The sequence below is a fragment of the Crocuta crocuta genome, unplaced genomic scaffold, assembly GCF_008692635.1.
Source record: "Crocuta crocuta isolate KB4526 unplaced genomic scaffold, BGI_CrCroc_1.0 scaffold184, whole genome shotgun sequence".
Taxonomy (NCBI): Eukaryota; Metazoa; Chordata; class Mammalia; order Carnivora; family Hyaenidae; genus Crocuta; species Crocuta crocuta.
In genome coordinates this window covers 1002899-1026981 of record NW_027530006.1, presented here as the reverse complement: position 1 = coordinate 1026981, position 24083 = coordinate 1002899, and the positions used below count along the sequence as shown (strand labels likewise).

Genomic DNA, 24083 nt, shown 5'->3' with positions numbered 1-24083 from the left:
GGACTGATTATATTTTGGAAATGGAACTGAATCTTGCTGTCATCCTTCCCAACCAGAATGAAAAATGGAGAAATTCTTAAGCCTTTAAGGACTAGTAACAATAAACCTAATAGCTAATTACTGAGTGCTTGCATGTGCTAATCACTCTTCTAAGAGCTATGCATGCACAGTCTCATCTAATTTTCCAACACTGTTAGGGATATACTATTACTACCTTTATCTACAGAGGGGGAAACTGAGGCTCAGAGAAGTGACAGCACTAGTCAGATGTCCCATAGCTGGCTTAAATGGCAGAGCCAGGTCTTGGATTCAGGCCTCTCTGACTCCAAAGCTTAGGCTCCCCTCTATCAAGCCAGGCCAGGAGAACCAGAGAGGTAGGAGGAGAGGCAGAAAGCAGCATGTATCTTGGATAGCACCTTTAAGGGAAGGCTTCTAAGAATAGGGAGGGACTTGGGCAAATCTTTGAAAGCTAGCCAGGATTTGGGGGAGGGAAGAAGGAAAAGATGAAGGGAACCAGCATGCATTGAGCATTCTGCATGTTGTGTGTGTGTGTGTGTGTGTGTGTGTGTGTGAGATAAATTTATCTATTTATGTTGATGAGGAGAGAGGGTTGAGCCAGAATCAGGTGCCTGTGCCACTCAGAGCTTGTTAGAGAATCTCTCAGGAATCCCTACAGTATATTTATGATTTATGATAAACATTATGATATATTTATATATATGATATATTATCATCAACACTTCACCCCTCCCTACGTGCATAATAATCCCATTTTTACAGGGGAGCAAACAGAGGCTCTTGAGAAGCCTGTGCAGATGTGGCAGTCCTACCTCACCCTCTATGCCCACACCCATGGTGAATATTGCTGGAGAGTTAAGATCACTAACTTGGGCCTCTTTGGGTCTCAGAATCCTTCTCAACACAGCACTCCAAGTAGCCACTATTGACAGGGATTAACATGTAACACTGTACTGTCCCTGCCTGATCATCGGAAAAGCAGAAAGAGCAGGCAGGATGGGGGAGTTCCGATTCCAGAGTCCATGTGCATTCAACTATGCCCAACTCTGGGAATCAAGCACCTTTCTTTTCTCTCTGCCTTTTGATTCCTCTCCTGATAAAGCCCAATTCTGAGAACCTCTTCACCCAAGATGTCCCAGCCAGACAGCAAAGCACCAGATGACTCAGAAAGGTCCTCATGAAAAACTTGAAACCTGAACCAACCTTTCCAACTGCTCTGAGAAAAGGCCTCTTGCTAAAGGTTTTGGGAACATGACCTTAATCAGCTTCCTGGAGGGATTCCTGAGAGATTCTCTTACAAGCTCGGAGCAGCACAGGCAGCCAACTGACCCAGCGCTCTCTCCCCATCATCCCCTTCCCAAGACCATGCCAGTCAACAGTGATTGTCTGCAGGGCCATGTTAAGATAGACTCCGAGAGGCGCCTGGGTGGCTTAGTCGGTTGAGCATCCGACTTTTGCTTAGGTCATGATCTCGCGGTTCATGGGTTCGAGCCCCGCATCGGGCTCTGTGCTGACTGCCAGCTCAGAGACTGGAGCCTGTTTCAGTCTGTGACTCCCTCTCTCTCTGACCCTCCCCTGCTCACGCTGTCTCTCTCTCTCTCTCCTAGAAATAAATAAAACATTAAAAAAAAAAGATAGACTCCGATACCCTCATCAGGGTTGATGAGTAATGTCTGCCACACATGTGTGAATAGGATTCTCAGGCCAGCCATCTCACACACACACACACACACACACACCACTGGCAGCCAGATGCTGTGACCTTGACGCTGCATAGGCAGAAAGCAGGTACTCAGCTGGGGCTTTGACCTGTAATAGGAACACGAGGTTCCCAGGAGGGAACACTCCCGGTCTACTGGGCTGTGGCCAGGAGTCCATTAGCTCTGCAGGCCACAAACACCTGTGGCCAGGACAGAGCCATGAAAGGACACTGAATGCAGGGATCAACTAACAGGTGGCCAGCAAGGCCACTGCCCGGGACTTCTACCACAGTGTTTATTTGTAAAGCTATGCAGGGAGAGATGCCTGCTCTTGAAGGCCAGAATCACAGGCATATCCAGGGCTAGGGGATCATCGCACTAGGCAATGCCCGCACAGCCTCCTCACCCTGAGATGAAGACAAAAGGAAACTCCCCTAGAGATTGGGGGAATTTTTTTTTTTTGTCTTTGCAAGTAATTTGCCTTCTAGAGAGGTAGTGTCAAAGGGGCGGAGATTCGAGCTGCTGAGTACAAAGCTGTGTCTACCACAGACTAGTTGTGTGACCTTAGGGAGGTTACTTCTCTGTGCCTCAGTTTTTCCAGTGATAACATTAGTACCCTCTTCCTTGGGGTTCTGTGAGAAGTAAATGGGCTAGTGTGGGTCAGGCCCTTAAAAGGGTGCCTGGAACATAGTAAGTACCACATAAGTTCCTGCCATTCCTTTAACCACTCAACCCGGGGGAGTCAGCAGCCTTCAGAGAAGAGGCTATGCTCCCAGGAGCTCAGTCAGCCATGCACCTGGATCTGCTTCCACACTGGGAGTGAATGAGATGTTCACCAGGTGTGAGTGCCCATTCTGGCACGGTGAGCCATGCTCTTGTTTCTACCTCTCCATCCCTTCCACAGATCCTGGGGGCAGGACAGGCCTCAGACATGAAATAAGAAAGCCTGGGATAGATATTTGACACCCCCCCCATACCTGTCTGTAACCCATCTCCCCAGGGCCCTGTGCTCCGCCCCAGCCTGTGGGCTGCTGGCCTGCTGCTTGCCCTGACCTCTGATGGTCACACCCCTTCCCCCCACCCCCCACTGTCCCCAGAGAGGCCCAAGTCCTCAGATGTCCTGCTTCAGATAACCCAGGAGGACCTGCAAAAGTGCTCACTTCTGGGCTCCTCCAGGCTCCCAAATCAGAGTCTAGGGTGATCCCAGAAAGTTTTTTCACAAGGTCATTAGGTGAGCACCCTAGTCTGAGACTAGGTTCTTCAGACCTACCTGCCTGGCCTGTGTGTGCTGGAAGCCACCTGCAGTTTCATACTGACCCAGAGAAAAAACGCACGGCCCGACATACCCCCAGGGTCAGGACCAAGCCCTTCCCAGACGTGTGGTCAGCCATGTGGTTCCCTGGAACTCTTGTTCTTCCACGTGTTGAGGTTCAGAGTTTTGGCCTCTTTGGCCAACCAGAATCTATGGGCTCCTTGAGTCACTTTTGTGTGCTGTAGACTCGGGTCAATGCTACTGCTTCCCTCTGCTAGTTGTGGTAAGGACTGAGTGAGGTCACCACAGACCCCTCACAGAGGTTAGGACCCTGAAGATCATGCAGTCTACCCCAAACTTTGCAGATGATGAAACTGAGGCCTAGGAGGCTAGGTAATGTCTCAGTCTTACACAGAGAACAGCAGCAGGGAGGGAGCTAGAAACCCAAATTCCCTGATACCCTAAGACTCTATCCACCACCCAGTCCATCTCCTATGTCTTGGAAAGCATCAGGAAAGTCCTGGGGACTGTGTAGGTGAAGGGGGTTAACAGGATGTACTGTGAGCTCACAGGTGTTCCAGGATCCAGGGCAGAGCCACCTGGGGGACATCTACAGCCACTTTTCACTTCATGAGTCCTACAGGAACCCTACCTCTCCCTTCTCTAAAACTGCTCTGATCCAGAATTCATTTATTATGGAATTTAGCAAACCAGGCTCTGGACTAGTACACCACTCCATCAGGTTCCTCATCCCTCCTCCCTAACATGAGGCAGCAGCTGGGGTTGTTCATTATGAATTACAGTATGACTTTCCATGTTGATGAACACAATTCAGTTCCAACCAAGTGATGTGATAGGAGGCAGACAGGTTCCAAGAGGGTAAATATGGCAACAGCCACCTGGGCAGTGGGAGTCAGGCAAACTGGTGGGGGTCTCAGGCTCACATTCAGGGTCAGGCAAAGAAATGGAGAATAGTTGTGAAGGATAAACAATTTGCTTTTCACACTTCCTCATGCTGTGTGGCCTTGACCTTTTTCTTCTCTCAATCTCCGCATCCCTGGAACCCACCCAAGTATAAGATTACTGTTCATTTAAAAAAAAAAAGCCAACTGGACAGTCATCTATGGACATATTAATATTCAGATGGTTTTCAGTCATATTGATGTGGAAATGTTATTACCATGAGACCTTGTCAATTTGTTCTACTAGAAGGTGCCTTTGCCTGTTTTTAAATTAATAAACCATGAAATACTTTACACCTATAATGATTTAATTATACTTTTCCAAGAAAAGCAATTTTAAACTAGATTGACTTTTTTTTTCTTTTTAAGGAGCATTGCCATGAGGTAAATGAAGTAAAAATATTTAGTTTTGAAGGAAAGCAAATCTGCATTACAAAGCCAACCTGTCTAGTACACCATTCCCATCCAGAATGTGACTCTGTGATGACCCAATGGGAGTGACAGCTTATTTAGGCCTCTCTTGGGTGTTGCCAAATTCAAATGTTTCTGCCGTGACCATCTTTGGGTTCTGCAAAAACACCTGGAGAAGCTGGAAACTGGTCACCAATTCCAGATCTTGCTTGGGTGCCTGAGAATCATAGTCGGTTTATCTCCTCCCCACTAGGGCCTGCAGTACATGGAGCTCATCCCCAAAGAGAAGCAGCCAGTGACAGGCACCGAGGGCGCCTATTACCGCCGTCGCCAGCTCATGCACCAGCTCCCCATCTACGACCAGGACCCCTCTCGCTGCCGTGGACTTCTGGAGAATGAGTTGAAAGTAATGGAAGAATTCGTCAAGCAATACAAGAGCGAGGCCCTCGGCGTGGGAGAGGTGGCCCTCCCTGGGCAGGGGGGCCTGCCCAAGGAGGAAGGAAAGCAGCAGGAAAAGCCAGGGGGCACAGAGACCACCGCTCCGACCACCAACGGCAGCATCGGTGACCCATCCAAAGAATACGTAAGTGTCTCCCATGCCTCCAGGTCTGGCTGAAACCACCAGGCCCAGGGCTTGCGCAGTCAAGGCCCCACCTCCAGGCTTTCCCCCCTCGTTCCTACATTCATTCACGCATTCATATCACCAGTGGCTGTTTGGTGCTCAGTCACTCTGTGCCAGGCACTATCGTGTGGAAAATAACACAGGTCACTGTGCTTGAGAGGCTAATCATCCAGTGAAGGCTACCAGACTGTCACAGTTTAGAGAAAGGGCATCTAACCTCACTCAAGGTGAGAGTGGGCTTGGAAGAGGAGCTGAGGCCCAACCTGGCCTGGGAGGAATGATTAGGATGCACCCAGGTCTTCAGGCTTTGCAAGGAAGACCCTGGCTGTCTTAAAGAGGTGAGCACAGGCAAAGCAACCCTAAGTTCCAGAGAGCACGGTGGAGCCAGAGGATTGAACAAAGTCCCATGTGCCTGAGAACGTGGTGTGCTGGGGGATGTGGGGACACAAAGCTGGCAAGGTCAGCAGGGCCACACTTCCTGAAGAGGCAAGCCTTCCATCCATTCATCACCCAAGTATTGACTAGTGTGTGCTGTCCGCCAAGCCCCAGGAAATCAAACAAGGGGAGGACACTGTCTCCACAGTGGAGAATACCATGGATGTAGGACCTCACTCTGGGGGCCACAGGAAGCTATGGCAGGTTTCAGTGGGAGCTGTCACAGGATCTGAGCTGTGCTTTGGAAGGCACCCTCTAGCAGCATGCGGGATTGTGCTGTAAGGGAGTAAGGTACTGGAGGCTATTTGAGAGAAAAAGAAGAAGGCAGAGTGTCAGAGTGGTGAAAACCTCATGGATGGCTTTGTCTTAATCTGCCACACAGGAGCTCAAAGGACTAGTTTGAGACAGATGCCAAGAGGGCTGATGTTTGCTGTTTCACGGCCTCTGGCTTCCTTCTACCTTTTGCCCTCTGCCCCAATTAAACAAGTGGATTCAGCTGCCTCTAATTAATATTTGGAGATAAGTGTCCCAATACATGAAGCCCTCAAGCAAATTACCTGCCTTGCTGGTAACAGGCTGGCAGTCACCCATGTGAGCCAGACATCCCGGGGAAATGCCAGCCCCAATGATGCTGTCACTACATTCAGAAAGGGGCAGGTTCATTCTTCCCTGTAGTGACTCAAACTTGCCATCCAAAACCTTCATCCTGCTTGTCCAACCCCCATTTGTTGGCACATTCATTTGGGATTACCATCCAGTGAACCATGGCCGCACACAGTTCATCTGAGAACTCTAAGACAAAGGAACAAAACTTATTTTCCTTACCACAGATTTGGCGACGATGTTGAAAAGACCCATTTCCGAGGAAGAATCCGTGTCCTAGCGACTTAAGAGAAAATTAGAACCAGTTACAATGTTTCATAAACTAGTTGTCCTCCCTATCCAGCCCTATATCCAAATAGTTGTCTGTTCTTAAAGCATAAATACTGCATAATTCCAAGTTGGAAGGCGATCTCTTTAAGTTGTTGCGACATTTCCCAATTGCCATTCCCTGGAGAGAGATGCTATTTTATCCTTGACTCAGCCCCACATATTTGTACAGCATGGAAGTGGGGCAAAGGTGACCTGCGATCCTGAGCCCCTGCCTACATCAACTTTAGGAAGTAGTTCTGACAGTTTGGAAGCATTTAAACAATAAGACCAGACCAAAAACAGGGAATTTGAAGGAAGCCCATGTTGGTTGGGCTAGGCTGGCTGGGGAAAATGGCCTTCTCCTTCCTTACCCTACCCCCAAACTTGATTGGATAACTAGTTATGCAATTAGTGGATCCCTGCCTGTATTTCATGTGTTCATGTCTCCTCTAGGTGCTGCGGGTTTGTCTTTTTCATCTCTGTATCTTCAGCAGGTGCCATTGATATAGATAGTAGGTGCTCAATAAATATGTGAACCATGAATGAATGAACAAATGGATGAATAAATGAGTGTTCAAACTAAATAGAGCCTCAAACGATGGGGACAGTTTTGATGACCATTTTTCCCAGGAGGATGATGAGATCCAAGTTCACATTTATTAAGCACCTGCTCTGTGCCAGATACCTTCCTCACTCTCTCAGGGTCTTTGTTTAATTCACCTGGTAGAGTGAATTTCACCAACCCCACTTGACAGGTATGGAATCAGAGATTCAGAGAGGGTAGGTAACTTTTCCAGCGTTCCACAGTTTCTAAGGAGTAGAACCTGTATCAGATACTTTTCCTACTACATGGTGCTGAGTTATAAAACCCTGCTTATTATCTGTTCCAGGAAGAAAGAAGCCTGGGTGCTCTTATTAACTCCCTGTTTATCTCCTAGAAGCCAGGAAGAAAATCCTATAAAGGTAGTTAGATAGCCTGCCAGGCCATAGCCAGCGTGTCCCCAGCAATCCCAAACTTGCTCTGCCTCACTCCCATCAGCGGCCAAGTCAAGTAGACGTGGGTGCTGGCCATCCTATGTGCTGTGTGCCTTCTGTTCCTCATAAAAGGGCAGTGGAGGACAGTCACCAGAGCCAAGCGTCAGGCAGGAAGCCTGATTTTTGCTCCCCTGAGGAGGACAGTGAACTTTGCCAGAAATGGTCAGGGCATTCACTCTGAGAACCCAGATATGGGGAGGAAATTGTGGAACTCAGACTGATGCCCCAAATCCAAGCGGTGATTTATGGGGGGAAAAATGGACAAAAGAAAGAACACATAAAACATATTTTCCTAGAACTCTCTTGGTGACATAGTATTGTTTTTCACCCTAAGAGTGATTATTATTACTATTGTTAGCAGCTATGACTTGGCAGGCTTTCTCTGAACCAAGGGCAGCAGCTAAGAACCAGAGTGTCTGATATAAAGCGCCCAACCATCCACCGACTTGACGAAAAGCTGTGGGATTTGAACCAACCTCCCATCAGATCCCAAGTCCATCTTTCAGGTTGCCCAAACTTGATCCTTGGATATGTAATGGATATTAGATCTTAAAGGGGTTACATGGCCATATAAGTTTGGGAGACATTAGACTAACCAAATCTAAGTGGGTTTCTTTGTGGTAGGACTTCTCAGAGCCTCTGGCAGCCTGTGGCTGTGGCTCTCAAACTAAAATCACCTGGAAGGCTGGCTAAAATCCAGAACGCTGGACCCCATCCCAGAGCTCCCTGGTTAGTAGAAACACGTGGGGCCAGAGAATCAGCTAGTCTTAATGAATGCCCAGTGGTTGATGCTGATGCTGCTCTGGCGGCCACACTTTGAGAACCACTGCTAAAAAGTTTTAAAATAATTTTACGGGGGGTACCTGGGTGGCTCAGTCGGTTAAGTGTCCGACTTCGGCTCAGGTCATGATCTCACGGTTCGTGGGTTTGAGCCCCGCGTTGGGCTCTGTGCTGACAGCTAGCTCAGAGCCTGGAGCCTGTCTTCAGATTCTGTATCTCCCTCTCTCTCTGACCCTCCCCTGATCACACTCTGTCTCTCAAAAATAAAAAAAAATAGTAATTTTACGTATGAGCCCAGGAAAAATAATATTAAATTGGTATGGAGGATCGAAGCAATGACAACACAGCATTTTGTAGATGTAGTTGGCCTCCTGGCTTAGGGAGTCCGGCTTTGAGGACGCTACACAGGTATCTTCCTTGGAAGGTCCACCGGGAGTTCCGGAAAAATAGGCATCGCATCACACGCCGCATTATACCGCACCCAACCACACTATTCAGCAGCCTGAGGCTACACGCTTCCTTTTCACTGAGCCGTAAACAGCAGACACTGCAGGGCACTTCTGTGAGCTGGCACGGCTCTGCCAAGCTGCTGCTGGCCTTTACTGTCCTTTCTGAGAGACCTGGGGACCCGAGCCATGGCAGGATCAGGCTATTGAGTCCTCGCCAAGCCCGTCCACCAAAATGTGCTCAGAGGAAAGGGTTCTCCAGACCAGAGGAGCTTAACTTCCAAAGCCTTTTCCACATTGCCTGCATGGAAGTCCTCCCGCTCCGTGAGCTGAGTTAGGGGTGAGGCCATGTATATATGGGAGGCCTAGTCAGCCTGTGGGAACAGCACCCTCTGAGCTCAACTCACCCGTGTGGCTGGGGCTGTGCAGTCCTCAGATCTGAGTACAATTCGCAGATGTGCACCACCTTTCAGACCTGCACACCCACCCACTGATGGGACGGGCAACCTAACGTCAGCTGAGGCTCATCTGAGAAGTGAACCCAGGAGCTGGGACTGCCCTTGCCTACCTCAGAGCTGCCCCAAAGAGTCATTACTACACTGAGCTTAGGAGAGGCAGGACACCACGGGAAATGCTATCAGAGGCACGCGTCTTCATGAGGAAAGACCGCAGCGAAAAATCCTAGATGCTAACTCAGCCGCTGTCACCCCACAAGCGTGCCCTTTAAATCAGTGAGGCCAATTAAAAACCCAAACTATTTAATGTCTCCCTCTAGTTCCTTTAATTGCCCCACCATGTGTGTTGGCAAGGAAGGGAGGCAGGTGGGAAGGGACAGTTACTGAACTGCAGGCTCATTCCTGTCCTTGAATCCTCCTGACAACTAGGAGAGACTAGAGTTGTTACCACCTCACGGCTGTGAAACCTGAAGCACAGAGAGGTTAGCAGGCTTGCTGATGAGAGGTGGGGCTGGGATTCCATCGTGGATCCTCGTTGGTCACCAGTCCTAAGGAGTCTGAGCAGTCCTGGGGCGGGGCCCTGGATGGGTGAGGGTAGTACCACAAAGGGTGTGATGTGTATTTACATTTGTTGGACCAGCTGCAGAGTTTGGAGTCGCCCACAACCCAGTTCAGTGGAGAATCTGGGGGCCTCTTATATGCATGCCAAGAACAACGGAAGGACTCGCCCATTGCACCCCAATCCCACCCGCCATGGGTTCTCATGGGTTTGGGGGGGCTTCAGAGAGCCCCATGGCCAGGGATCTGCCAACTCCAGCAACCTGGAACATTCACTATAGAATGGCAGAACCCCATATCCACTTTCCAGGCCCTCCGCTCCCCACCTCTCCCACCTGGCTGGAACCTATGAGCGCCTGGGCTGCGAGGTCAATGACCTCAATGCTCTGATTGTTAACAGCCCCACCAAACCATTTCCCCGCAGTTAGAATGCTTACTTGGTATTTTCTCAGAAACGAAATATGCGGATTTCCTGGGCATGGAATTTCCTCCCTTCCCTACACCCCAAACTTGTAACTGAAGAAAGGGGAAAGGAAGCCAGAATGTAGCATTCAGTGTGAGCTCCACCCTTTAGAAATTTATCATCCCTGCCTAGAGCCCCTCGCCCAGCCCCTTCCCCACAGCACCCCGCCCACCAAGGCCTGCCTTTCCGATGGAAACTTACAGCAGCTGGCTGCCCAGCCAGACTCCTGCCCCAACAAGGGACATATTTGTGGGCAAGGGACTTCCAAATCTTTGTGCAGCAGATGTTTGGCTTGTGGGCTCCTCAGGCTGGCTTTCCTGCCAGCCCCTCTCTGAGAATTTGAAACCACTGCCCCACCCCCGCGTCCTGACGTCCTGAGCCCTGTCTGAGCTGGAAGACAGAGGGTAAAAGGCCCAGGGAAGCAGCAGGAAAAATCACCATGGTTACCAAGCTTCTCAGTGTCTGCCTCCCTCCTTCTTTACAGTGGAGATATTTTAATGACATTAAAGGAATTTTTTTCCACTGAAAATTCCCTTTATCCCACTTTTTAGGCTATAAATACATTTCCATGTTGCCACATAGACTTCACAAGTTTTTTGGTGGTTTTTTTTTTCCTGGATTGAGCTGCATAATATTCCATTGACTAAAACAGAAGCTGGCAACTTTTTTCTATAAAAGGCAGATACTAAATATTTTAGGGTTTGCAAGCCACACAGTCTCTGTCACAACTACTTGCTCTATTCTTGTAGCACTAATGTAGCCATAGACAGCATCTAACAGACGACCATGGCTGTATGCCAATAAAACTTTATTTGCAAAAATAAGTGGTGGGCTGGGTTTGGCCCACAGATGTAGTTTGCTCACCCCAGAACTAGAACAATTGTGAAACATGTTTTTTTTCAGCCTGTTATGAATTGCTTTGGTTTTATTCAATTTCATTTTGCCAATATAAGTTAATGAATAATGATGATAATGATGCCCTCTGCCATTCCTTGACTACCTAGATTGTGCCTGGCACTTGTGCCAAAGGCTTCCAATAGGCTTTTTTACTGAATCCTAAGAATTCTCCTACAAAATATAATTTCCTCTTTTGCTAGTCATCCAGCTTGTGAGTGGTTAAGGCAGACCTGTAACGAAGGCCTGCCTTACCCCAAACCCTGCAAAGGCCACAGATGACAGAAGCTCCTTTTTTTTTTTTTAATGATTTATTTATTTATTTCTAGGAGAGAGAGAGAGAGACAGCGTGAGCAGGGGAGGGTCAGAGAGAGAGGGAGTCACAGACTGAAACGGAAGCTCCTTTTTCCATAGCCCCTCTGCAGCTGGAGGCACAATGCATGGCTGCTGCAACAAGATGACCACATAGAAGGCTTTTTCCTACTCTGCAGTGTCCTTGGTGGGAAGCCAGTCCTTGCCCACACACTTGTCAAAGCTGGATTTGAGAACACCCCAGGCTGATGGCCTCTCTTCCAAGAATAGCATGTATGAAGTCTTCCTGGCTCCATGATCCCCCTTCATCAGATAACCAGTGAGAGAGATTCAGTGAGAAAAGTCTAACCTGTTACTTTGCTTGGCAGAGAGCCCCACATTCAGTCATCTGCCCCAAGAAAAAGCATGAGGTGAAATGATGGGCCCACAACAGGGACCGCCATGTGTAAGGCATCTCCCATGGGCCAGGGCCTGTCATATGTAACAGATGAGGAAACTGAGGCTTCAGAGAAGTGGGTGACTTGTTTCAGGGCTTATCAGTGAGGAAGCAATGGTACAGATCTCATTCCAAAGCCCCTCACCCTAACCACAGCCTGCCCAGTCTGTACTGTGAGGAGTCTCAGGAAGATGACAGAACATAAGAGTCTAAAGATACCAGAAATGATACTGGGCTGAAAAAGGGAAGAAAAAAAAAAAACTTCTGGGATTCATGAGGCTGCAAAGCAAAGATGGCGAATAATCACCATAAGAGGAGATGGGGAGATGCTGTTTATAAATAAATTGTTGAGTATTTGTGTTGGAAAGAACCCAGCACCTGAATTCAAGGCCCTTGTGTTAATATTTACTGTATTGTAATAGTGAGATTTTCACAAGGCACTCTGGGTTTAGACTGAGTAGGCCTTTGGATAAGAGCCTTCCAGAAAAGAACAGAATTATTGGGACAGAACCTCTGGCAACCCCAGCAGAGAGATTATTGCTGGTGCACAGGGTTCTCCGTGTCTGCTGCTCCCGCTCTGAAGGCCAGCGCAGCTCAGTCCTTAGAGACAGTTCTTTGGCCACGTAGCCTTTGGCCATTGTTGCTAATCTACTGTTGCCTTAAACACTCTGTGTCTAGGTTAGTCCCATTTCAGAAGTCTTAATACTTCTGCATGCCCACATTGGATGTTCCTGTCACCTAATGTTGCATATCAAACCACACGATGGTGGAGAGGCATAAAGAAAGAACATCTATCTAGCTCAGAAATCAGCAGTGTGGGCAAGGTTCAGTGGGGGTGTCTTGTCTCTTCCCATGTGGCATCATTGGAGCAGCCTGCAGGTGCTCAGTGGTCTGGCTTCAATACTGGGAAGACACAACATCTGGGCCCTCCCAGATTGGGCTTCTTGCTTGGTCTCTGTACGGTTTCTCCACAAGGTCGCCCTAGCATAGAGGTCTCAGGATTTCTTTCCCATTCACCCAGGGCTCCCAAGGTGTGCGTACTGAGAGAGAGAGATCCCACTGAAAGCTGTGTTGTCTTTTATGACCTACCTCGAGAATCTGTAATACCCCTCCCACTACATTCTGTTCAGTAGAAGCAAGTTATTGAGGAGGGACCACAATCAAAGGAAGGGACATAGATACCCCATTGATTGGAGGAGTGTCCAAGAATTCACCACCATCATTTCCATAGACCTCAACTGAAGGACCCCCAACCCTGCAGAGTCTTAGCTTCTGAGGCAGCCAAATGTGAAATGTTTCTTCAGCCTTTCTCAAAGCAGGCTTTTTTTTTTTTTTACAGATTACAAAAGCCCAAAGTATAGAATTTTCAAACCCTTTCATTTAAACCCTTTTCATTATGAATCTCTCACTATTTGAACAGGGACAGGGCAAAACTTCAGGGGCATAAAGACATGCTTCATATCTTTTCTACCTATGAAAGACTTGGGGCACCCCACCTCCTCCCAGGGTGAAACTGCAAACTAAGTTCTGTGGCACATGTTAGAAAGATTTTTCATGAGCAAGTTCTGATTTTAGATGGTTGAGAGTATGAATAAGAACCAACCAATATGCTAATAATAAGTGCTCTTCTCTATGCTTTTTAACATAGTCCCAAGGGACTTGTACTTGGCCACACTGTCTCCTTCACAGGGGAAGTAGCCTGACAATGACCACCCTAGGCTTTCTTAAAAATTGTCTAGAATTTAAGCACCCCAGGAATTCAAACTGGCTTTTGCTGTAACCGAACTGAGCTGATGATATCATTTTTGCTGAGCTTATGTTTAAGGTCATTTTTACACACCATATGGCAGTGGTTCTCAAAGTGGGTCCCCTAGTTAGGGGACCCCAGAGCTTGCAGATTCCTGCACCGCATCCCAGACCTGTCTGGATCAGACAGTCTGGGTGTAGGGCACAACAGTCTGTTTTAAGAAGCTCTCTGGGGGGTGCTGGGGCAACTCCAGTCTGAGAACCACAGTCTTACAGTGGGCAGTTTGGGAGAGGAGAATGACTGTAGCCGAGTCTGAGGTAGTAATGGACAATGCAACTCACATAACTCTACTCTCTGGATGTGCACAGATGGAGAAAATGGAGATGGGAAAATACAAAGGTCATTGGTGGAAGGAGTCACTTCCTACCAATCTACATGATCATGGAGTTACCAAAAGGAACCCCAGGCCTCCAAACCTAAAGCACATCCTGCCTTCAATATGTCTTTGTCATTTGGGAAACGGATTTAACCCCTCCCAGCCATCAGTCTCTCATCTATAAAGAGGGCTGGGGTATGGATAACAGGAGATGTTAGCTAATTATTATTGAGCCCTTATAAAGTCCATTAACTCTAGTACTGAATTTAATCCATGCAACAACTCTATGACATTTTTAATATTATTGGTATCCTCCTTGATGGGTGAAAACACTACGGCACAGAGAGGTTAGGTAACTTGCCCAAGGTCACGCAGCCAGCCCCACTCTCCACTACCCACTGCACTTTAGAAATTGCCAATGTCAGTACCAAGGATGGTAGGAGATTAAGTCTGTGCAGAGAAAGGCAGGCCAAGGATCACAGGAGCCAAGCAGGCTAGGCGTTCTGGCTCTTGGTTGCCAGCCTGCCCCTGGTGGCTGAGGGGCCACCAGGCTGACAGAGCCAGCACACTGTCAGATCTACTATCCAGGACACTGTCAGACAGAGAAAGGAACACAGAAAATAGCTCAGAGGCCAAAGGAGGAAATCTGTTCCTGACACATGCTGACAGGGCTCATTATCCAGACATCTTGTTTTCGTAAAATGGCAGTGACACTGTTTGCTTTACAAAGGCTGGCTACTGGTCGTAATGAGGCCACGAGCCAGGGATGCTGGGGGAACAATGAGAGAAGGGCACTCCCCACTGAGGGAGGTGCTTGAGACAGAACTTTTCAGGTGTGGTGGGGGAAGGTAGGGACCAAGCTCTGCAGACATGACTCTCTCTTCCTTCCCTCTCTGTGCTGCCGCTAGAATTCTCTCCTTCCATTGCAAACCAAACACAGCGCTCCCAGCCTCAAGAACCAGTAATGGCTCCCTGTTATCTCCAGAGATCTCAACCATAACCTAGGCTCACAGCCACACAGACTGCCCCTCTGACCTCCCATCCCTCCATTTCCTTTTGTGGGTTGTGGGTGCCTTCCCCTGCTCCCCATCCTCTTCCACGCGCATTTATATCTCTTTCCCTTTCCGGGCTTCCATGTTAAGCAACAGCTGGAAATCTGGAGTTGGAAGCCGCACTAATATACCACAGTGAGACCCAACTAAGGTGGTGGGTGGATTGACACAAAGCCCCTTCTTCGCGGAAGGAAAGAGGCTGGAAATTTTGCCCCATGAAATTTAGAAAGCCAGGCAGACAGAAAACTCACTTGGTACTCACACAGTGCTTGCCAAATAGTTTACATGTCCCGGCTGTGCTGAAGGGATGGTGAAAATAAGTGAATGATGATTCATCACTTGTTTTTGGTTTAGAACCTCTGATGAGTTCCATGGAAGCTGGGACTCAGTCATGTTCAGAGGAACAGGGTTTTCATTGTGGTGAAGGACTCGCATCGTTCATTCTTGTGGGCATACCTGAAACAAGTCCAGCACATTCTAAGGAACACTGTCAAGCTGTCCGGATCAATTAGCCAAACATATATTTTATGTAGACATTCACTCAACAACTACTGTGCTTAGGGGCCCCTGTCAGTACATGGGCATTCTTTGTGGTTTGGTTTCCTTTCCCTATTTTTCATCATCATAACTTTTATTTTTTCTTCATACACAAGAATATATATTAAGAATGTAATTAAAGTATATTCCTTAAGAATGCCTAGTGTCTAGGCTCTTAATTTATGCCTACTCATGTTTGTACGGCAGAATTTCTGGTTTGGCTGACACATAATTGGTGCTTAGTAATCTTAGAGTTCTCATCTAAAGCCAGGGTCTGCAAACATTTTCCATGGAGGCCAAGTGGTAAATATTTTAGGTGTTGTAGGGCAAGAGCCAAAACTGATGGTATCATGTAGGTACTTTATGTAACAAGAGGGAAAACGAAATTTCCACAAAGTTTTCCATTTCTGAAATTCAAAATCTAATAATATAATTAAGCACAGGTTTTTGTAATACTGGTAATATTGGTCAGCTCAGACCGCCACAGAACACCACAGACTGGGTGGCTTAAAAAAGGGAAATGTATTATCTCATAATTCTGGAGGCTGTAAGTCCAAGATCAAAGTGCTGCTGTGGTGGGCTTCTGATGAAGCCCCTCTTTCTGGCTTGTACATAGCTGCCTTCTCACTGTGTCTTCACAGGACCTTTCCTCTATGCACACTCAGGGTGGAAGAGAGGTTGATTGGGCCCTAGTCTTATAAGGACACCGGTCCTATCTGACAAGGGCCCCATCCTTATGACCCCATTTAACCTTAATTACCTGTTTAAGGGCCTTGTAGCCAAATACAGTCACATTGATAGTTAGGACTTTAACATGAATTGGTGGGGGGCACACAACTCAGTCCCTAATGCAGGTCTACTAATGAGAAAAAGGAAAAACATTTCACTGGACTGGAGCTTAAACGTAAAATCCATTCTTAGCTGGTGGGTCTTACGAGTACAGGTAACATTGGGGTTTGGCATGGCTGCAGTTTACAGATACCTGGACACCGTATAGTAGAAAGAACCTTGGCTTTGGAATCAGGCTTGGCCCATGTTCACAGCCCAGCTCTGCCTCCTATCAGCTGTACATTAATGAACAACCACTGAATCTCTCTGAAACTCATTTTTGCCAGGTCTGGAGGGAAATAATGATTTCCTTAAAAGGGAGCCAAATCTAGAAGGGGAAGTGTCTCCTCAGGGCTTCTGTAAGGAGTGCAAAGTCCTGAGCATAATGCTGGATGTAGACCTGTCTTTAGAATTATAGTCATCATCATCACCACCACCATCATCATCATCATCATCATTATCATCATCATCACCATTGGAATTTTGAGAAGCTGGAAATAACCCCAAAATGACTCAAAAGATTTGATGGATTACATACATACTCTGGGAAGTATGTCTGGAGAATGACAATTAACCTCTGTGGTTTTCCTCCCAATGTAATCATGACAATAACATCAGATAAATCCCAGTTGAAGTACACCTGAGAGTACTCCTCCAAACTGTCAAAATCATCAAAAACAAAGGAAGTCTGAGAAGTCACAGCCAAGAGGAGCCTAAGGAGACATAAGGACTAAATATGGTGTAGGATCAGAATAGAAAAAGGACATTAGGAAAATCTAAGAACATCTGAATAAAGTTGGGACTTCAGTTAATAATAGCATATCAATATTGGTTAATTGTGGCAAGTATATCACATTAATCTAAGATGTTAAGAACGGAGGAAATTAGGTGTGGGGTAAATGAGAACTCTCTGTACTATCTTCATAAATTTTCTGTAAATCTAGAACTGTTCTAAAAATGTAAAGTTCATTGAAAGATAATTATACAGGGCACCTGGGTAGCTCAGTCAGTTAACCATCCCACTTCAGCTCAGGTCATGATTTCATGGTTCATGGGATTGAGCCCCCTGTTGGGCTCTGCACTGACAGCTTGGAGCCTGGTTGGGATTCTATCTCTCCTTCTCTCTCTGCCCTCCCGCACTGGGTCTCTCAAAAAATAAACATTTAAAAAACTAAAATACAAAATAAATAAATACACATGGGTAAGAGATCCATTCAAAGTGCAAAGTGGTCCAGTGGGTTTTAATGGAACCAGGATGAAAGGTTAAGTGATATGGTTCAGATTCCACATTGACTTTTGAGAAACTAGCACTTGTTTCCCAAGCACCCCTGGAGTTATTTTAATTACAAATATTTATATTAACATGTTGGTTTATTATTTTTAAATCAATCAACAAATAGTTACTCAAGTTTTTATTCAGTTTTAATTTTTCTTCTAGTAAATCTCAACAGCTATTACCCATATGAACAAAAATTCTTTGAGGTTCTTAATAATTTGTAAGAATATAGAGGGTCCTGAGGATAAAAAGTTTGGAACTCACTGAGCTAAACAACTATCTTCTTTAGTCCCCACAGCAACCTATGAGGTAGGTTTGAGGATGAGAAAACTGAGGAACAGAGAGGTAACTTGCTGGAGAGTCACCAGGAAGTAAAGAGACAGGCAAAGGGGCACCTGGGTGGCTCAGTTGGTTAAGTGTCCGACTTGAGCTCAGGTTGTGATCTCGTGGTTTGTGGGTTCGAGCCCTGCATCAGGCTCTGTGCTGACCACTCAGAGCCTAGAGATTGCTTTGGATTCTGTGTCTCCCTCTCTCTGCCCCTTCCCTGTCTGCTCGCTCTCTCTTTCTCTCTCAAAAATAAACATTAAAAACATTAAAAAAAAAAAAAAGAAGACAAGCTGAAGCTCGAACCCATGTCACTATGCTCTCCTGACAATCTTGTATCCTTGCTGTCTCCTCTTCTAGGTCTGTGAGCTCTGCAAGGGAGTGGCCCCTGCGGACAGCCCTGTGGTCTACTCAGACAGGGCAGGCTACAGCAAGCAGTGGCACCCCACCTGCTTTGTGTGTGTCAAGTGCTCCGAGCCACTGGTGGACCTCATCTACTTCTGGAAGGACGGTGCCCCCTGGTGTGGCCGCCATTACTGCGAGAGCGTGCGGCCCCGGTGCTCTGGCTGCGATGAGGTGAGAAGAGCTGTTCTGCTCTTTCTGAATTTTTTCTGAGCCTCAGGGATTCCTCAACATATATATACCTATTCCAAAGTGTGTAGGGTGCCTGGGTGGCTCAGTCAGTTAAGCACCTAACTCTTGGTTTCAGCTCAGATCATGATCTCACGGTTTGTGGGTTTGAGCCCCATGCTGGGCTCTGCACTGACAGTGCAGAATCTGCTTGGGATTCTTTATCTCCCTCTCTCTCCCCCTCCCCCACTTGCATGCATGGACACTCTCTTTGTCTGTCTCAAAATAAATAAATGAACTTAAAAAAAAGTGTCATTTTATTCAAAGCCCAAGTGACTCTGTGTGACCTTGCTGGTGAAGCCTGGCCATAGGCCACTTAGCTATTGTTGGGCTGCCTTCACTGGGATATGCAATCCCATCGTAGAAAAAAGCTGGGCTTTGGATGTGCGTCAGAGTATTGCAGCTGCTAGATAAGTATAACCTGACGATAGCAGAGAATTTTTTTTTTCCATCTAAGAAGACAAGATATAATTATGACCTGTCCCAAATATTGTACTCACTGCCTGAGGTTTATGTCAGATTCCCCCACTGATGCATTTGAAGTCAAGACAAGAATGCAGGAGGGGGACCCACATTCTACACCTTGTCCTCAACACCCATCTCTAAGAGGGACAGAACCTGACCTGTGCCTGTCCTCTGCTCCCCTCCCCAGATCATATTCTCGGAGGACTACCAGCGTGTGGAAGACCTGGCCTGGCACCGAAAGCACTTTGTCTGTGAGGGCTGTGAGCAGCAGCTGAGCGGCCGGGCGTACATCATCACCAAGGGCCAGCTTCTGTGCCCGACTTGTAGCAAGTCCAAACGGTCCTGAAGGGCTGCCCGTCTGCAGCCAGAATCCACAGGATCCCACCAAGGAGGAGAGCCATGTGTGCTCACATCATCCTAAGGGTCTGATGTGACAGCCAGCAAGCAACGAAAACAGTGATTTTTTTCAGCGGGAATATATATATATATACACACACACATATTCTAGGTTGGGTGGTAGATCCTTGAGGGTCAGTAGTTTCAAAGCCAGCATGTTCTGAGAGGTCTTAGATGGGGTTATTTTGTTGTTGTTGTTGTTGTTTCTCACCTACCAACTACAGGCACAACTGGCATCCTGCAAGGGGATCTCTAGGAGCTTCCCAAAATGCAGTTCGGAGTGATCAGATCATGTAGCTGTAGGATGTGCGTGCTTTCTCATGAACATGGGGGCTCCTCCAGGAGCTGGCTGATATTCCAACAACCATTTGTGGCCTTCTTTTCAAATGGAATTTGAGTTTTAAATAAAAAACTCATTTTTGGCATGATGATCTTATCAATAAAAGTCTTATGAAGTCCATCTTTGCCCTCCTCTATTTATTTACACCAGTGGTGATTTCACGGCATCCATTTAGCCCCTTGATGCTGAGTGCTGGTTGTGGCAGAAGGCGCGGAAGTGCTGGTGTGCTTCCTCATCAACTGTGTCTCGTCAGATTTCTTTGTGAGCCTAGGTTCTCAAGGCAGAACCCCTGTACCCCAGTTCCAGGAACCCCCAGGTCAGTGATGGAATTGCCGTGGTTCATGGTACATCAAAAAGCAGTCTCCAGGAGCTGATCAGCTGCCCTCACAGGTAATGAGTGAAATCCTCAGAGGAAGACCAGGTGGAGTGTTGGGAGCAGCCCCACAGGGCCACCTGAGCTCAGCCAATGGGTGCCCCATGGGACATGGTGACCAGTGTGGGCAGTCTTGAAGAAATACAGGATGTTTATGAGAAATCTGTCTGCTTCTACACATTGCCAGCTCAACAGGGAATGAGCCAAATAGAATAGGTCTTTGGGCCAGATTTTTCTCTCTTTTTATGGCCTCTCTGAGCATTTGCAGCTCCCAGATTAGTTTCCTTTACACAATATCTAAGAAAAGGAATCTCTTTTTCTACTGGGGAAACCAAGACAAAAAACGACATGAGTCTGAAGAGCTCACAGCCCGGTCGCCCATAGCTTTCCTCCTTTCTCAAATTTCCCATCTGTTGCCAAGTTTCTTTCATTTCTCCACCCAAATTTTACTCTGCTTATCTCTTACCTACAATACCCTGACCTTGCAAGTTTGACCAAAGCTATTGCAATTGCCTCCGGAGGTGGTTTTCTGTTTCCAGCTCTGCTCTCCAGCCACCTTCCCTGTCGTGTCTGTCTCCCCAGAGAGAAGCTTTGGGTGTGTTTTCTTCCTCATCCGCCCTGCCTGGCTCCCTGGTGTCTCCAAGTTAAGAACCAAGTCCTCACCCTGACATTTGAATCCTTCCAAAACTTGGCTTCATTGTCTTTTTGGGCTTGGAACCCTTCATTTCTCTTGATTTTCATTTCCCTGTTTCTCTTAGACATTCACCTACTGCCTTTGATCAAGTTCGCTTCTGTGCTTCTCCCAGTTTTGTGCTGGTTACTTGAAAACCAACGCCATCTGTTGAAATTCTATTGGTCCTATAAGGTGCTACTCAAGCATAACGTGCTTCTCAATCCCTTCCCACTGGAAGGCACCATTGGAAAATTCACTCTTTCATTCACTCACTCATTCATTCATTCTGCAAATATCCACTGGGCATTACAGAGTACCATTATTCAAGCTGAGTATAGGAGATAGAGTGTTCACAGAAAGAACAATACCCCCGCCTCCTGGATTTTGTAATCTGTGGGGGATATGGCCTTAGGCAAATAGTCCCACAAGTCAATGTAAAATTATAAAAAGGGGAGGAACATGTCTCTATAAAGAATATAAAAGAGTTTGGACCTAGTCAGGAGAGGTGCTCCTGGAAAAGTGACACTTGAACTGAGATCTAAAGGGTAAGTAAATTCTGAGCAGCCAAAGAGGGAAAGGAAGATGGTTAAGGATAAATACATGGATGGCATGTGCAAAGTTCCTATGGCTGAAGTAGCATCAGTTTATTCAATATCTATATACTAGTGTTGGAGATACAGTGGTGACCATGGCCCATGAGTGGGACTTAAAGAAGACTAGTGTGGTGCATACAGAGATGTGAGACATAAGAGGTGCACCAATTTTGTGGGCAACAGTAAAGACCCGCCTCTATCCTAAGAGCAATGGGGAACCTTCGAAGAGTTTTAAGCAAGGGTAGTGATGATTGGATAGAGAGATTATTGGATACATGTTCTCTCCTTTGTTGAAACCCCAGCATGATGCCTGACTGACTTTGTCCTAATTTCTTTGTTCACATCATTGTGGGCAGGAGTGATGTCACCCAATAGACCCCACCAGATACCACCCAGAGCATGCTCTTGCCTTCCCCATGTCTACTAAAGACACCTCATGCGTGGCATTGGAACACCTGAATCCTCTCTGACACTCCTTTCCTGTCAGATGGGTCACTGTCATGGCTTTCCCTCCATCCCCAAAGCCATATTTCTCCTTGAATGACTGCAGCCCAGACTGACAATAGTCTCCTAGTGAGTCTCCCTACCGGAACTCACCCTCTCCACACACTGCCCACATGAACTTCCCAGAAACACAGGCCTCTTTTAAAACAATCAAGAGGCTCTCTGTTGCATACCTAGAAGAAAATCAAAACTTAGCCTTACAAGCAAGCTTCTTATTTTCCCGGCCCCAAAGTACCTTGGCTTCCTGCTCCCCGTTCAGAGGCCAGGTGAATAGCTTGCAGGTCCTTGCTTCTTGCTTTCCCTACCTCTGTGCCATCGCTCAGGCTATTCCCTCTTCTGGGAGTTCCCCACACTGTGCTTAATCGCTGCCTGTTCCATGGGACCACCAGAGGTGGTCGGCATTCTGTAGCAGAACTGGAAGGAGGTAGGCTTTAAAAGGCTACAAAGTTAACTCCCCATTCAGCAAAAAGGAGCCACTGTTCCCATCACTGCGACTCTAGAAGCCTTCCCTGGCCTCACCCTCCCCTCTGGGATGTTTTAGGTTCATCTGTGTGCCCTGAGTATCTAGGCTTTCTGCAATCATTGATGCTATTGTGCTATAATTACTAGTTCCTGAAAGGCTTCCTCTATGAACTTCTTCCACTCTCTTTGGTTCTCCAATCCTTATTACAGCACCTAGCAACTAAATGCAAGGACAAACATCCTCAGGCTCTTGGAGGATTCACTGTTGCCAGTGGCTCTGGGCTCCAAAAAGAAAAAGCATGTGACTCATTCCTGGCCAGTGGGGATTCTCCACTGGGAAGCTGCTTAGAAAAGTTTTCTTCTTTAATGGAAAGGGACGCTCTGGAAGAAAAGGCCCTGTATTTTTTTTCTTTTGATATAATTTCAAAGTTACAAAAAAAGTTTCAAGAAGAGAACAAAGAATTTTTTTTTCCCTTGAACCACGTGAGGGTGTGGCTGACACAATGCTCCATCACCCCTGAGTATTCTAGTGTCTAATTCTCATGAACAGAAAGATACCCCTACCACAAAACAACCATCTAAATCAGAAATGAACACTCTATCATCTGATCCTCAGATACAAGTTTCACTGATTTTACCAATAATATCTTTTACTACAAAAAGATCCAGTCCCGGATTATGCATTCCAATTTAGTTATCTTGTCTCTTTAGTGCTCCGTAATTTGGAAGTGTTTCTTGTTCTTTCTTTGACATTTATGACCTTGACATCTAAGAAGGCTGCTTACTGAGTAGAAGGTCCATCAAACTGGTTTTGTCTGATATTCTCTCATAATCAGATTCAGGCTATGCATTTTTGGTGGGAATGCCATGAAAGCGATGTTTTCATTGTGCCCTATCGGACAATACAAGATTTTTATTTATTCTATTAGGTGTTGCTGTTAATTTTCAACACTTGATTAAGCTAGATTTTTCCTTTGTAACATTACTCTTTTCCCCTTTGTGTTACATGAGTATCTTGTGGGAAGATGTGGGCCTAACTTGGAGATGCCGTGGGTTCAGTTCCAGACCACTCAATAAAGTGAATATCACAAATAAAGTGAGGTAAAGGAATTTTTTTGGTTTCCCAGTGCATGTAAAAATTATGTTTAGGGGTGCCTGAGTGGCTCAGTCAGTTAAGCGTCTAACTTCGGCTCAGGTCATGATCTCATGGTTTGTGGGTTTGAGCCCCGCATTGGGCTCTGTGCTGACAGCTCAGAGCCTGGAGCCTGCTTCGGATTCTGTGTCTCCCTCTCTCTCTGCCCCTCCTCACTTGCACTCACTCTCTCAGTCTCTTTCTCAAAAATAAATAAACATTAAAAAAAATTTTTTTAATTATGTTTATACTCTACTGTAGTCTAGTAAGCATGCAATAGCAGTATGTCTAAAAACCAATGTACATAACTTAATTAAAAACACTTCATTGCTAAAAAAAAATGGTAACTATCATCTGAGCTTTCAGGGAGTGACAATCATTGATCACAGATCACCATAACAAATATAATAATAATGAAAATTTTTGATATATTAAGGAAATTACCAAAAGGTGACCCAGAGGCATGAAGTGAACAAATGCAATTTGAGAAATGGCACCAGTGGATTTGCTCAATAGAGGATTGCCACAAACCTTCAATCTGTAAAAAAATTCATAATATCTGTGAAATGCAATAAAGCAAAGTGTGATGAAATGAGATATGCCTGTATTTGTTACTATGTTAATATTCTGTTCCTCATCAAAATGCCACCCACTGGCTATGAGTATCTATTGATGTTTCTTGAC

At 46.4% G+C, this 24083-nt stretch overlaps 1 protein-coding gene across 2 annotated transcripts in view; it reads left to right on the top strand.

The window, feature by feature from the left end:
• LMCD1 (LIM and cysteine rich domains 1) overlaps positions 1–19782 on the top strand; it is a 58438-nt gene extending 38656 nt beyond the window's left edge. For both annotated transcript variants that reach the window (XM_077763716.1, XM_077763715.1), the window contains 3 exons: positions 4597–4926; positions 18192–18407; positions 19114–19782. In XM_077763716.1, coding sequence (XP_077619842.1) covers positions 4597–4926; positions 18192–18407; positions 19114–19272 — 705 coding nt within the window. In that variant the 3' untranslated portion in view covers positions 19273–19782. The remainder of the gene's footprint in view (positions 1–4596; positions 4927–18191; positions 18408–19113) is intronic.
• Positions 19783–24083: the final 4301 nt, after the last annotated feature.